General features: G+C 33.8%; 1 protein-coding gene across 2 annotated transcripts; it reads left to right on the top strand.

Annotated features, from left to right (window-relative positions):
- Positions 1-11,842: 11,842 nt before the first annotated feature.
- On the top strand, positions 11,843-14,490 carry LOC18600141 (protein ACCELERATED CELL DEATH 6-like). 2 transcript variants are annotated; one of them, XM_088806189.1, is made up of 4 exons: positions 11,863-11,979; positions 12,099-12,537; positions 13,036-13,550; positions 13,714-14,490. In XM_088806189.1, exons 1-4 carry the CDS (start codon positions 11,962-11,964, stop codon positions 14,407-14,409), a joined length of 1,668 nt encoding a protein of 555 aa, XP_088662315.1. In that variant the 5' UTR covers positions 11,863-11,961; the 3' UTR covers positions 14,410-14,490. The 2 variants fall into 2 exon arrangements, with proteins under 2 accessions (XP_017976351.1, XP_088662315.1); XM_018120862.2 differs by having other exon boundaries at positions 11,843-12,537.
- Positions 14,491-15,507: the final 1,017 nt, after the last annotated feature.

Here is a 15,507-nt window from a genome sequence, read left to right as displayed (position 1 = left end):
TCAGACAGACTTGCTCAGAATTTCAATGAGTCAATGAGCCAGAACGTGAGCTCTAGCTGTCTAAGTGGGCGTTCGGTATGCTGTATGCATGCGGAATCATTTTTTGTATTTGAAATATATATATTCACATTTGTCAGAAAGCTGCAAGAAGGAAGAAAGCAGTGGCGGCTCATCTTTTCGGGAAGAAAAGCCATTTTGGGTATTTTCTATTAAAAATATTTAAAGAAAAATTATTTATATACAGTATTTTAACAGTTAAAAATAAAAAAAATAACTAATAATTACAATATTTAACTAACATAATAAAAATTTAAAATTAATGAAATAAAACGTAACGTTTCATTTTATTTCAAGTTCTTCCTCTTGCTTTCTTTAAAACGATGCGCACAGCTCTATTCTTTTATTTTCAAACTTCTTGTTTTTTCCTTCTGCTCAAGTCTTCTTCACAAAACTCTTTATAACTGCTTCGAGCTTATTCAATGCTGCGTTGTCTAATACTCCCCTTCAAAATGATATGTGAATGTTGTGAACATTCATCTTATTCAAAAGATTGTGGAATTGCCTTGGTTGTAAAGCTTTAGTGAATAGATCAACTAGCTGTAAATTAGTTGAAATATATATTGGTTTGATTGTACCTTCAATCACTTTCTCCATAATGAAGTGGCAATCCATCTCTATATGTTTGGTCCTCTAATGGAAGATCGGGTTCTTGCTTATGTGAATGGATGACTGACTGTCTGATAGAGTACCACTGCAACTTTATGCTCAATTCCAAAGTCTGCTAAAAGATGTTTCAACCAGATAATTTCATAACTAGCTAATGCCATTGCCCTGTACTCACCTTCTACCGAGCTTCGAGACACCACTGATTATTTCTTAGATTTCCATGTCACCAAAGAATTTCCAATGAACATATTGTATCTTGTGATTGACTTCTTAGAATCAGGACAACCTGCCCAATCACTGTCATAGTATCCCACAATCATTAAATTTGATTCTGACGTCATCAAGATACCTTGACCAGGTGACCTTTTCAGATATTTCAGCACCCTATGAGCTGCATTCATATGTTCAAGACTAGGCTTGTCCATAAACTGTGACAATACTTGAACTGCATATGCTATGTCTGGTTTGTTGAATGTGAGGTATAGTAATTTCCCAACTAATTGTCTATAGTCTGTTGAATTGATAAGCTTCTCTTCATCTTGAGCCTTGACTAACTTCTGATTATAGTCAATGGGAGTGGAGATTGGTTTTGCACCTAACAACCCATGTTCTTCTAAGAGATCCAAAGTGTATTTTCTTTGTGATATGGAAATACCTTAAGGAGATCTTGCTATTTCTAACCCGAGAAAATATTTGACTGTTCCTAAATCCTTGAGCTTAAAATGTGAACTTAGGAACAATTTCACATCATCTGTAGCTTGTTTTGAAGAACTCCTTACTAGTATGTCATCTACATACAATAAAAGTGCAATGAACTCACCATTGTTTGTCTTCATAGTAAATAGTGAGTGATCTGCATTGGACTGAATAAAACCATATTGTATAATTAAAGATATGATTTTGGCATTCCACTCCTTGGATGCCTACTTTAAGTCATATAGTGACTTATGAAGTTTGCAGACCAATTTCACTTTCTCTGGATACTCCCCCTAGATCTCATATCCTGGCGGTATGTCCATGTACACCTCCTCCTTTAAATCTCCATTCAATAATGCATTGTTCACATCCAACTGTGTTAGATGCTAATTGAAAGTTGCTGTTATGGCAAAGAATACTCTTACTGTTGTTTGCTTAGCTACAGGACTAAAAGTCTCATTGTAGTCAAAACTTGCAATTTGGTTATACCTTTTTTGCAACCAAGCGAGCTATATATCTTTCAATTTGTCCATCTGCATTCAACTTCACTTTGTACACCCACTTGCACCAAATTACATGAGAATTTGAAGGTCTTGGTACTATGCTCCATGTTTCACTATCTTGTAAAGCTTTCAATTCAGCACTCATGGCATCTCTCCAATGAGAATAACTAGTAGCTTGATGATAAGTGGAAGGTTCAAATGTGTGTGACAGAGATGTAGTGAATGTTTTGTATGTAGGTGACAGGTTCTTTGTGGACAGGAATTTAGTGATTGGGTGAGCAGTGACATTGTGAGATTTTGAAGGCATGTCAACATGATAAGCATCCAGATATTTACAAGCATGTTTATATCTTGTGATTCTTCTAACTGGTAAATTTTCATTTGGATCATGTTCATTGCTGCTGGTTACATTTTCACTATTACTTGCAGTAGGCATACTAACTGTATCAAGGGAATTTGGCTCAAAGTCATTTATCTGTGATGTTGATGGTGTTTGAGCACTTGCATTAGGTTCAGAACTATATGTTTTAATAGGTATGTAATCTTGGTAATGAAAATTTGGTACGTCTGAGTCAATTTAAGGTGAATATTTGGTATGCATACCAGGTGTTTGACAAAATGGTTCAGGCCATGTAGTGTGCTGTTTTGACTGAAAAGGGAATGTTCCTTCATGAAAAACAATATTCCTTGAAATTATGATTCTGTTTGCATTGAGATCATATACCCTATAACCTTTTGTGTTATTTGGATAACCTAAAAAAATGCATTTTGTGGCTCTTTGGTCTAATTTCTTTCTGTGCTATGATAAAGTATATACAAAACATAGGCTACCAAACACTCTCAAATGCTCATATGAAGGTTGTCTCTTATATAACAATTCAAATGGGGATTTGTTCTTGAGTAACCTTGTTGGTACTCTATTAATGATATGTACAAGTGTCATTACAACATCACCCTAGAAGTAAGTAGGCAGACTAGATTGAAACAGTAAGGCCCTTTGTCAAACCCTGTTCTATAACATAATTACGACATCATTTACATGTTTAACAGAATGTTTGCATATTTAGGAAGTTCGAGCAATTGTTAAAAGACGATATTGCCCCTAATGGTACCATTAAGTCGATTAAGCCTCGAACTAATTTAAATAGGAATTGTAAGGTGAAATTAAGAGTTTCACAGTCCAAGGATGACTCAAAATGGTAATTCGGAGTTTGAGGATCAATTTGGAGTCAAACCGAAATTTTCACTATCTAAAGGTAAAATCATCATTTGCCACCTGGGGACAAAATGAAAATTTTTAGAAAAGGTTTTTTTTGGCCCCATTTGACTTATTGGAGTATGATTTGAGGTTTAAAAGTGAAAAATTTTAATCCCAGTATAATTTGAAGTATATGGGCGAAATGGTAATTTTACCATTTGAGGGCAAAACGGTAATTTTGCACCCCCAGAACATTTTTCCAGCACAAGGTCTTCACCCATCATTATTTTTGACCCTTGAATAATGTGTGGTGGAGATTTAAAGCTTAAAAGATAAGAATTTAAAAAATAGACCAATCATGGAATGCCATGTGGCAAGTTTAAATTATTATATTATTTAACTATAAAAGTCAGCCCACACCACCATTTTCTCTTCATTATGGCCGACCATAGCAAGAAAACAAAGGGGAAAGGAAGAACAAACCCAAGGTGAAAAGAAATTCAAGAGAAAAGTGTGGATTTTCAAGGAAATCAAGTGAAAAAAAGTAAAATTTCTTGATTTTAGTTTATGAACTATTTTCCCTATGCATTTTTTCTTAATTTCCATAGTTGAAAAGCATGCTTTCATGGTGAATTCATGGCTAGTCAAAATGGGTATGGGGAGAGAATGATTTTGGATTGGTTTGATTTTTAGGTATGTTAGTGTTTTTAGGTGATTAATGATGTGTAGCATGAAAACAAGTGAAGAAAACCACCAAAGGTTTGGTGCCCATCAATAGCTGAATTCTCTAAGTGAATAATGAGGAAGAATGGGATGTTATTCTAGGTGATTTGATTAAGAAATAATAGTTTTTGGTGTAGGAATTAATGAATTATGGAGAGAAAATTAAGTAGGAAAAATCACAAAGTTAGTGTGCCATTGTTGGCTGAAAGTTCTAAGAAGAAAAGTGAAGATAAATTTTGCCTAATTGTGTATTAATTAGTTGTGCTTGGTGAATTGAGGGATTGAAAAAGAAATAGAGCAAGTTGGAGTGAAATTGGACGCATTAGCCAATTCATCATATGAAAAATCAACTTAAGCCAATACCCGGTCTAGATGACTACTTGTGCATTTTTCATTTCATATCATGCATATATATCGAGCCTAAAATAACTTATGACTGTTAAACACAATTTAATTAGAATATGTGTCATGGATTATGGCTAGGTGGTGAGCCATTGGATACAGGTAAAGAACTGTACCCGCAGACTAAAAATAGGAGTATTTTTACTCTTAATACTGTGAGTGGATAATTTACCGTCTTAAATATCTAGAGTAATTATACTTGTTTGATGCTTTTCTTGAATTGTGAGTTTAAATTATAAAATATTATGTTTTTCAATTAAAATATTTTTTTTTTATAAAAAATGATATTTATACTGATTTTGAAATCAAATATTGTTTTGGAAAAATTGAGTATATGGAGACTGTGTTGAATTTATGATTTTATATGTTATTGAAATTGTGGCTTATGACATTGGCTAAATTTTTGGGGTTGGCATGAAATATATGAACAGTTTTGGATTGGTCTCGGTAGACTGGATTAAATTTTATTCGTCATATTATGCTACTAGAAATTTTATGGGTCTGGTGGTATATTAAACGGTCACTGCAGTGGTGGGGGTTTCTGTGGACTGCCTATAAGAGGGGTACAGTAACCCAATTATATATTTACCTCCGGGGGGAGATGTTGGGTGAAATATCTCCTGAGGTAAAATTTGAGTGCACCTCACGTTCAGGCCACCACGTGAGAGTGAGACTCAGCCAACTCCAAGGAACGACTGTGTGTCAGATGCGAAAACATGTTTATGGGTATGGAACATTTAACAGCCTTGGCGGTCTCAGTGGGATACCTTGACGAAGGTACCCGCGATAATGATTCTGGCAAGGGCCAAGTTTAAGAAACTCATAAGCCAGGGAAATTTTGATGAAAAGAAATCGTTGGTATAGATTGAAACGAATTTTGTGTTATGAACATTATTGAAATATAACGTTTTTATATTGTCTCTATCTACTCGGCTTTAGATGCTTTTGATAGTAATTGTTTACTCGTTGGGATTATATAATCTCACCCCTCTTCCTATCCATTTTTTTCAAGCTTAGGACAATTTGTTGATAGTTGATTAAGATAAGAATTAATCTCGGAGTTGCATCCTAGAAAGTAAGGGTTCGTAGCCCTACACCTTCTTGGTCAGTTGGGAGCCCACGTGTCACTGTAAAAGTAATTTTATGCTTTGGTTATTTGTTTTATAGTATATATGAATATAATTAACTTTTACGCTATAAGAATTATTTATCGATAGCTTTATAAAAAATTATTTTACAAGAAAATAGTTTATTTTATTGAATATTTTGATTATATTCAAATGGTCAAATTTTCACTTCAAATGAATGTTTTAGATACTTAATTTGTTTTTAAATCACTAAATATATATTTTCTGCTTACCTACTACATTTTTAGTAAGTTTTGAGATTTTCGACGAAAAATGACGAAAATGCCCATGTGAGCCAGAAAATAATATTTTATTGTTTTAATTTGGAAATGACTTATGATTTCTTGAAATGCGAGATTGAATAATTGTTGCTCACCGGGGAGATGCGAAAGCTGATGCTAAGCCTTGCGAGGTTCCGATCGACATTCGGGATAATGAGTGCCTATCGGGACGTCGCGGCGGTTGTTACGGGCTCGACGGGAGTTCCAGGTCGTGACACCCTTGCTACAACCAAAATATGTTGATACTTCCGCTCAACAACCCCATTTTGTTGAGGGGTCTCAACACATGAAAGTTGATGAACGATGCCTGTTTTGTCAAAAAAATCTTTTAGTTTGAATTCTAATCCATTATTTGACTTGATGCATTTTATTGAGTGTTCAAACTATTTTTCCACATAATTGTTAAATGTTGGTATCACTGATAAAACATCTAACTTACACCTCATGAGAAAAATCCAAGTAAAACGTGTGTAGTCATCAATTACAGTCAAAAAATATCTTTGATTAGATAAAGTGGGAGTCTCATAGGGACCCCAGATGTCAACATGAATTAGTTCAAATGGAATTTTTGTGCTTTGGATATGAATTGGGAATGGCAGTTTCTTTTGCTTAGCTAATGGGCAAATTTCACAAAGTAAAGCATTTGAACATTTAATAGTAGGAAATTGTTTTTGAATGACATTTATCCTCTCTAAAGGCACATGTCCAAGCCTAAAATGCCAAAGATCAAAACATATGTCTGCTGAATCACAACCATTAACAGAAGAAATAAAAGGAAATTTGAGTTTGTCAAAACATGACATTGAAGTATCTTTTTCAACATGTTTTTCTTGCATCAAGTATAGTCCTGTGTATGCCCTAGCAACCCCAATCACTGTCCGAGAGATCACATCTTGGACAATACAGTAAAGAGAACATAGGTTTTCGTATTTTGGGTAAGCTTACCTATAGGAAGAAGGTTAAACTTGAAACTTGGTACATGTAGGACATTTTCCAAGGTCAAAGTGGGAGACAACTTTACTGTTCCTATGTGAGAAACAGTGGTTTTTTTTCATTTGGTAGTTCAACATAGCAAGTACTCACTGTTTTAGCAAATTCAAAACTATCCAGACTATAGCATATATGATCAGTAGCACCAGAATCAATAATCTAATGGTTTTGTTTTATCATTTGAACATTCACATTTTTAAGGTTAGGAGGAAATTATTTGAAGTATGAAAGCAAAGATGGCCTGAAGTTATACCTGCAAAAGCTGAATTAACAAGTGAATCGCTTCCTTGCTGAGTGATTTGTGTGCTGGTTTTACCATCATTGCTGCTTATGTTATTCTCATTTAAGAGCTTCATTAATTTACTGATTTGTTGCTTTATGGCTGACAACTGTGACATAGAGCCAGTCCCAGTTCCCTCATCCAGCTGTTCAATCTTGCAGCCATCAGATTCTGGTCCTTCATGTATGCTTGTTGCATTGTATGCCACTGCTTTTGCCTTCTTGAAGTTTGGTTTTGACTTGCTGAATTTGAAATCTTCTGGAAACCCGATAAGTTTGTAGCACTTATCCTTAGTATGTCCCTTCTTTCCACAATGGTCACAGCTAATATCTTTCCTAGTACCTTTCTTCCTTGTTGCAACAGTAGTCATCATTGTAGAGGATTCAAAAACTACTTGGCCTTGAATGAGCAGACTTCTCTGTGTTTTCTCTCTTTGTACCAGACTATAAACTTTGTCTAGAATTGGAATAGGATCCATCATTATGATCTGTGATTTGATAGCAGAAGAAGAATCATTCAATCCATTCAAAAATCTAAAGACCATGTCCTTTTGGTATTGGTTCGAATATGCCTTAAAGCAATTAGAATTGCAGTTTCCACATTTGCAGTGAGGCAATGGCCTATAACTCCTCAGCTCTTCCCAAATCCCCTTGAGCTCAATCAAATATGAATCAACTGTCCTACTCCCTTGACTGATATTTCCCAACGTATACTGAAGATTGCACACCCTGGTATCATTAGGTTGTGCAAAGTTTTGTTTTAAATAGCCATATTTCAGATGCTATGTCCATGAAAAATATGGTTGAGGCTATTGGCTGAGATATTGAGTCAAGTAACCAGGCCACCAGTAGGTTGTTACATCGGGTCCATGATAAGAAGAGAGGGTCTGTAATTTGAGGTTTAGGTATTGTACCATTGAGGAAGCCTACTTTGTTCCTAATGGACATTGCAAGTAGAAAAGACCTACTGCATGCTACATCGTTGCTACTGTTAAGTTTAGGATTTATAACTACTGACCCTGGGCTATCAGTGTGATACAGGAAAAAAGGAGATTGAGGGTCTGCTATTGGGGAGATCTAAGTGATTTGAGTGGTTTGAGAGTTGTTTTGTGTATTAACATGGGTTGATTCAGCCATAGTTAATCAACTAAAAAAAATGACCAGATGACAGATTAAATGAATCTGATAGATGATATAGCAGCAGAAGACTAGGAATAAATTCCTGGTAAAGAAATAAAAACAGCCAAAGAGGATAGAGAATACCCAACCGATGATGTGAGGTCCACCATTACTGTAGAAAAAAGCTAATTTCCAGTTGGATTCTGACCTGCTCTGATACTATGTCAGAAAGCTACAGGAAGGAAAAAAGCAGTAGGCGGCTCATCCTTTTGGGAAGAAAAGTCATCCCAGGTATTTTCCATTCAAAGAATACCTAAAGAAAGGTTGTTTATATATAGTGTTTTAAGAGTTAAAAACAGAGAAAATAACTAATAATTACAATATTTAACTAACATAACATAAATTTAAAACTAATGAAATAAAACGCAGCATTTCATTTTATTTCAAGTTCTTCCTCTTTCTTTCTTCAAAACGGTGCACACAGCTCTGTTCCTTTATTTCCAAACTTCCTGTTTCTTCCTTCTGCTCAAGTCTTCTTCACAGAACTCTTTACAATTACTTCGAGCTTATTCAATGTTGTGTTGTCTAATAACATTAAACTAAAACCCACTGGAAAGACTTCTCATCCAAATGGCATTATAATATACAAAAGGTATGTGATCACCTTCCATCACTATGTAAAGTAACTTTCGCTTTATAAAGAAAAAGTTACATTTTTTTTTTCCAAATTCTCCTCCCATAGCCCAACCGTCTTCTTCTTCTTCTTGCTCTAGCCGCTCACCTATAACAAATTCACTATTGTTTGTGGTTCAAGATGAAAGATGCTAGTTGGTCTATAGTTCATATTTTTAGATCTTCAGATATAAGATTTGATTGTTTATCTTTTTTTTGAAGTTGAGGTCTTACGTATTGTTTATCAACAATCATATTTTTTATAATCGTAACTTCTTCATGTTATATCAAATATTGTAAAATTATTTTTTCAATAATCATATTTTCAAGAAAATACCAAACATCCCTTTAAGGACTTCAAATTTATTTATTAAAATAATAAAAATAGTTTAAGTTCATATTTAATATTTACAAATCTATTTTTATGATATTGGAATTAAATAAAGTACATATTTCACTGGTGTATATTTTATTGGAGCTGTTCATGGATCATCAGCTCATCCCCGTTATAAGTTAAAACATGCACAAGTTATGTATCTTGCAATTAAATATGAAAATGTTGAGTTTTATGTATAATTAATTTATAATAATTCAAAATCTATCATAATAGAAATTTAGAATACCAAAATATATCTAATTTTTTGTATATGACTATATCAAAATATCTATCATTATTTATAAAGATTTTTTTTTAAAGAAAACAACTACATAATCTAAACAAGTTTCAAACAACTCCAAAATCTAGCACACAAGTAAACTTTCACTAGAAATATTTATAAATTAAACAATTTATTTATGGCGAACATTGAATTATTCATTAAGCACACATATAATTAAAAAATATATATAAATAGCTTAAAAAATGATACAATTACAAATAGAATAAAATCCAAAAAACCCCCTTAAAATACTTCAAAAGGACACTTTGGTCCCTTTTATTTCAAAACGATATTTTTGATCCCTCAACTGTTAACAACGTTAGTCAACAGTTAAAAAAAATTATATCCAAGACTACGTAAATATTTTTAGGACATTAAAAATGCCCTCTTATAAAAAATTTGCTCATCTTTCATTCCAAAATTTAATAAAATTCACTTTGATACTTGATAAAATTCAATATTTGAAAAAAAAAAGAGAAAAACTTAAAACTTAATAAAATTCTAGAAGAGGATTTGTGGATGTGGTAATTTCCATCACTTTAATACTTAATAAAATTCAATATTTAATAGAGAAGAAAAACTTAAAACTTTTATATATAATAATTAAGTCAATATCTTTTTATATCACCCTAAATTCTAGTCCCAAAATATGGGTAAAAAAATTTCAACAAAATTAGTAATCACAAGTAAGAAATTAATTTCTTAACTCGACATCATCAAATTTGAAATGTTAATCATTGAACAAAATATTTAATTTTAATATATTCTTTTCAATGAAAAAAATTCTCAAACTATTGGAGAAATAAAAAATATGATGACAATGGACTTTACCTCAATAAATAAGTTTACGGTTTTTAAGGTAGATACAGTTTCAAATTTCCAAGCTTATAGATCAAAATTTTTAAATTTTTTTTCCTTATTAAGGTTTTTGAGAGAGATGAGTAGATTTTTTTTTTAAAAAAATAATATAATACTCAAATAAGGCCTTAAACTATTTAAGAAAATTCAAATAAGTCTTTATTTTTTTACTACGTTCAATTAAGCCTCTGTATTTTTATTTTGAATCAAATAAGCACTTATAATTAATAATTGACTAATTGTCATTAATCAAAAATACCCTTTGTCATTTTATATTCACATAACATTGATATGACAATGATGTGAAATGTGAAACATACCTCAAGATTATATTATCATACCAAATTAATATGTCACATCATAATCAATTACGATACGTCATCACAATCAATTATAATATGTCAACATAACACATCAGTGTCACGTTATATAAAATAACAAATTACATTTTAATTAAGTCAATCATTAGTTATAAATATTTGTTTTACTTAAAATAAAAGTATAAGAGTTTATTTGATTTAAAATAAAAGTACAGAGATTTAATTAAATACAATAAAAATATAAAGACTTATTTAAATATTTTTTAAATAATTTAGAGATTTTTTTGAATATTATACCAAAAAAATATGTTTAAATTAAAAAATAATATAAAAAAATATTTATGTCCTAAAATATATATGAAGTGTTAGGCCCAATATCGACTAACGGTGCAGCAAAGCCAAACATCCCGCGACAGTGTATACCGTGCAGACTTCCTCTCTTTTAACCGTCTAAAAGTATCTAAAAAAAACCTGCAAAACCCCAAATTTAACAAATACTCAAAAACCACCCAAAATATATACATTTTTTTTAATTAATTTATTGATGCAAAGAAAAATTAATTTTCTCTAAAAATTACCTATTGATATCAAAAGCTTTAGCCCCGAACCACCTTCTTTTTCTTGTTCTTTTCTTGCTCGGAGAGAGAGAGAAAGAGAGGGGATTATATCATACTTGTAGACATTGCCTTAGAAGTACGTAGGCCTTGGTAGAGTGAGTCTACTTAGCAATATGAATCTTGAGAGTGGGTCGTTGAGCGCCGCCTGCTTGTCCTGGAAACTCTTCGATTGGGATGGCCTTGCTATCATAACCATGGTACAACAAAATTTCCCCTAATTGAAGGTGAAAGATAATAATCTAGGCTGGGAAATTCACACAAAAATTAGAAAAAAAACCTCGACCATTTGGAAGGGAACTCCCTCAGTCGGGAGAGTCCTCTCTCCGATCAACTCTCTTATCAAAACTAATTTATTTTTTTTTAATTTTTTTCTTAAAACCATTTGAATGTGTTTAAGTGTTAATATTAACTTTTGATCTATGGTTGCAATTTCATCTTATAATTCAGATGGTCAAGTATTATGGTTGGTAAAATATGCCAAATTCGAAATTTATTTTCTGTTAAAAAATTCAAATTTTCATCTTATAATTCAATTTCATTTACTTAAAGAGTCGAATCCAAAAACTCCTACCCTTGAATTGTACTAATATGAAAGTTGTAAACGTATTTATTACTTAATACAAATGTCTCATCACGTTTAATATTAACCACATCTTTCAGATCTAATATTTATGATGTAATTGGCCAGTAGGACTGCCTGCCATTTTTGACTTCTCTACATGTGACTGCGCATTCAAAGAAAACAATTGGCAATAAAAAAAAAAACCTGTTGTTATTTTATAAGGGGCCTTGCAAACTGCCAATACTTTGCAAGAAGAAGAGCATTGCCTGGGCAATGGATCCGGAGCTGTATGAAGCTGCAGCATCAGGTAACTTAAATTTCCTCAAGAGAATGGATCCAAACCTCCATGTCTTCCAAGTAACAAAACAGCAGCAGAATACTGTTCTTCACATTGCAGTCAAGTTTAAACAAGTTGAATTTTGTCAGCACATTCTCATCTCCAGTTCTTCACTTCTCCTAAAGTGCAATTCCAAAGGCGAGTCTCCTTTACATGTTGCAGCCAAGATAGGGTGTTTAGAAATTGCTGAACTTCTGGTAGATTGCGCCAAACAGCTACAAAGGGATGTCGAGAGCTCGGGCGTCAGTGCTCTGAGGAAGCCGTTGAGGATGGTGAATCTGGAAAAGGATACAGCTCTGCATGCTGCAGTCAGAAATGGTCACTTTGCGGTTGCAAAGTGCCTAATGGAAGCTGATCAAGGATTGCTGGGTTTGGTCAACGCCGCGAATGCTTCACCACTTTGCCTGGCTATTGAGGGTGGATTCTCCAGGATTGCAAGTTTGATCCTGGAAACATTTCCAAAATCTCTCAATGGAGATATCAACATGAAGACTGCGTTGCGTTCGGCAGTTTTTCATTCTCAGCATGGTAATTACTTCAACTAACTTAACATCAATTGTTGAACTTATGATAGAAGAAATCTGCTATGAGGTTGAAATTCTAGCATACTATTGTTTTCAGATAGATACCCTTTTTTTTTTTTTCAAATGGCCCAAATTAATATGATTTTGTCGGAGTTAGGAACATTCAAACAAATTCAACAGTAGACACCTCTCTCATCTGCCAAACTGCCAGGTTACTTAAAACTATAAAATTGGAGATATGGCCCAATTTTATGGATATGATTTTTATGGCATGGTTAGGAAACATCAGTGAATTTCAACAACATAAACCTCCTATCCAGAAAACCACCTAAGACAATCTTTACAAATGGGCCATAATCTGAAGGAGTTTTTATATATCCTATCAAAGATTTTCCTTATTATTATTATTATTATTATTATTTGCTTTTGAAATAGATTTTTATTCCCCACCCCCTGTCTCTTATTGTGTAACTGAAAAATCTGATTCCTTGAACGATGCCAGATATTGTGAAAATACTATTGAAGAATGTACCAAACTCAAGGAACGAAACTGACCAAATTGGGTGGAGTCCTCTGCATTATGCAGCTTTATATGGTGACCTTAAGTCAACTCAACTTCTTTTACAGGGTAATAGCTCCACTGCTTATATTGTGGACCAAGATGGGACATCTGCACTCCATGTTGCAGCATTTAGAGGCCACACCAACGTAGTTGAACTAATAGTTCAATGCTGTCCTGATGTTCATGAGGTTACCGATAAGAAGGGCCGGACTGTACTTCATGTTGCAGTCATAAGTGGACAGGAAAAAATGGTCAGACACATTCTAGAGATGCCAAGGCTTTGTGGCATTATAAATGAAAAGGATAACGAGGGAAACACAGCTCTGCATCTGGCCGTCATTTACAAGAGAGATAATATCGTCACAATTCTTGCGCGGAACAGAGGAATGGAGAGGGCTGCGGTGAATAACAATCTCTTAACTGCTTATGACATTTTCTCTCTTCAACCAAGAAAGGTAAGCCATGTTCCACACAGATATGGTTTAAGTACTGAACTTAGAAGTTCAAGTTCTTATGAGAACATGGCATGGGATTGAAAGCATGGATTAAGTTCAATTTGATTCTTGCAATGCTAACTATAGTCCTATGAACTGACCCCATTCAATTTAAATTTGTTAGCTTTCTTTATTAACTGCAAAGATACATTACTGGCTGCGGGGAACCCATGGACTACCAGCCTTGCAAAAATGGGTGAACACAAATCTAAAGAGAGAGATGATTGGAGAAACGGGGGAGGACACAAACATCTTGTTTGCCAGGGGGAAACATGACGAAACGAGTATCTCAAACACTACAAATGAGGCTTCTGATGAAACAGTGAAGAGAAGTAGACTTGAAATCCATCTCTTGATAGCAACGCTCATTGCCACTGTTACATTTCAGGCAGCCTTCACGGTGCCTGGCGGCTATAAAGAAGATGGTCCTGACAAAGGCATGGCGCAATCCATTCAAAAAGCGCCTTTCAAAGCATTTTTAATATTCAACACCATTGCATTTATTTTCTCAATTGCCACAGTTTACATTCAATTCGCTACTTCTAAATTCAGCTACTACCTGCGTTCAAGATACGCAAGTCTAGCAGAGGTGATGATTTTCATAGCTGTTCTCGGGATGTTACTGGCATTTGCTTCTGGCGTGTATGTGGAGCTTGCCAACTCCAATGGCCTGCGCCTGATGGGTTATATATTGGTGGGCTGCTTCTTGTTAGTTTACTATGCCTGCTGGTTTCTTGATCCAATAAGCATGCAAATTCCAGGACTTCAGCAGCCTAGGAAATACCTCAGGGACTTGCTATTTCGTTATGGGATTATCTAAATTAACATGGTTTCTAGATGGTAGCTGATCATTCCATTGTTTGATTGATGATCAGTAAATTTAATCATCCATTTTTTATTTTGGTGCAAGAGTTGATGATAACTATATGAACCTGTCACCACCCTAAAGAGAAATTGAGTTCAAAACCTGTATTAGAAAAATATGCTGGATCATGAACAATCTCTTATTAAAAATGGATAAGACCGGAAAGACTAAATATCAATCAAACCAATGCCAGGTCCTCGTGTACACAACAATTTCTTAAAAGGCAACAGGAAAATGTTGCAAAGACCTCAAGAATTGGTGATTTGGTATGGGTATGGGTATGGTCTCCTTTTTTTTTTCTAGAAAAACACTAATTTCTAGAATATTAAGGTTTCAAGTCCAATGGGTATCAATAAAAAATTCCAAGCCTAAATCATCCTCCCTAACTTTAACTATAAAAAGCAAAATTGAAGCTGAAGAAACTAGTAGGATTCCTCGTTGCAGAATTAAAGAACTGCTCCACACTTGATAGATGCCTATGGCATTTTATTCTATTAATGGGAATTATCAACTATTGGTCAGAATTAGACACCGTTGACTGTTTCTTTCGAATAAAGAAATACTCAGTATTCACCTTGTCTTGTCTCTCCTATTGGTGATCCCCAGGGAAATTTCTAAACAATTCGTCATGTAGTAATTTTGTCTCCTATTGGCCAGATTGTCTTTATAATAATATAATTATTTTTTGACTAAAACAGTCTTAATTAAAAGATAATTACATAGTATAATAATCTGTTCAACCGTGTGTTTATCACATGGTGTGAACGTAAGTGAGTTTGTGTGGGTATTATAAGATTATATGTTGATTGGGGGTTTCATTGAAAAATCTCTTTACCTGCACAAATTCAACCTGGAAATTGATTTGAGATACCTGGGATACTTGATTTGCAATGGCAAGGTCTCCTAACTGGTCATTTAAAAGAAAGAGCTTCAGTCGGCTAGGTCAAACAGAATTAGGTTGAGAGCTTCAAGAGTAAGTCCACTCATCGGCTTGAAATTTTTTATATTAAGAAAGGAGAGAGTTCTAACCTTACTCTTTGATAAAAGCATGCA

Source organism: Theobroma cacao, chromosome 5, assembly GCF_053813885.1.
Source record: "Theobroma cacao isolate CCN51 chromosome 5, ASM5381388v1, whole genome shotgun sequence".
NCBI lineage: Eukaryota > Viridiplantae > Streptophyta > Magnoliopsida > Malvales > Malvaceae > Theobroma > Theobroma cacao.
This window is presented reverse-complemented; position numbering and strand designations above follow the sequence as displayed.

Coding starts and splice junctions, on each gene's coding strand:
- LOC18600141 (XM_018120862.2), top strand. CDS start 11,946: ATGGATCCGGAGCTGTATGAAGCTGCAGCATCAGGTAACTTAAATTTC. Junction 12,538..13,035: donor AGTTTTTCATTCTCAGCATG/GTAATTACTTCA, acceptor GAACGATGCCAG/ATATTGTGAAAATACTATTG. Junction 13,551..13,713: donor TCTCTCTTCAACCAAGAAAG/GTAAGCCATGTT, acceptor TAAATTTGTTAG/CTTTCTTTATTAACTGCAAA.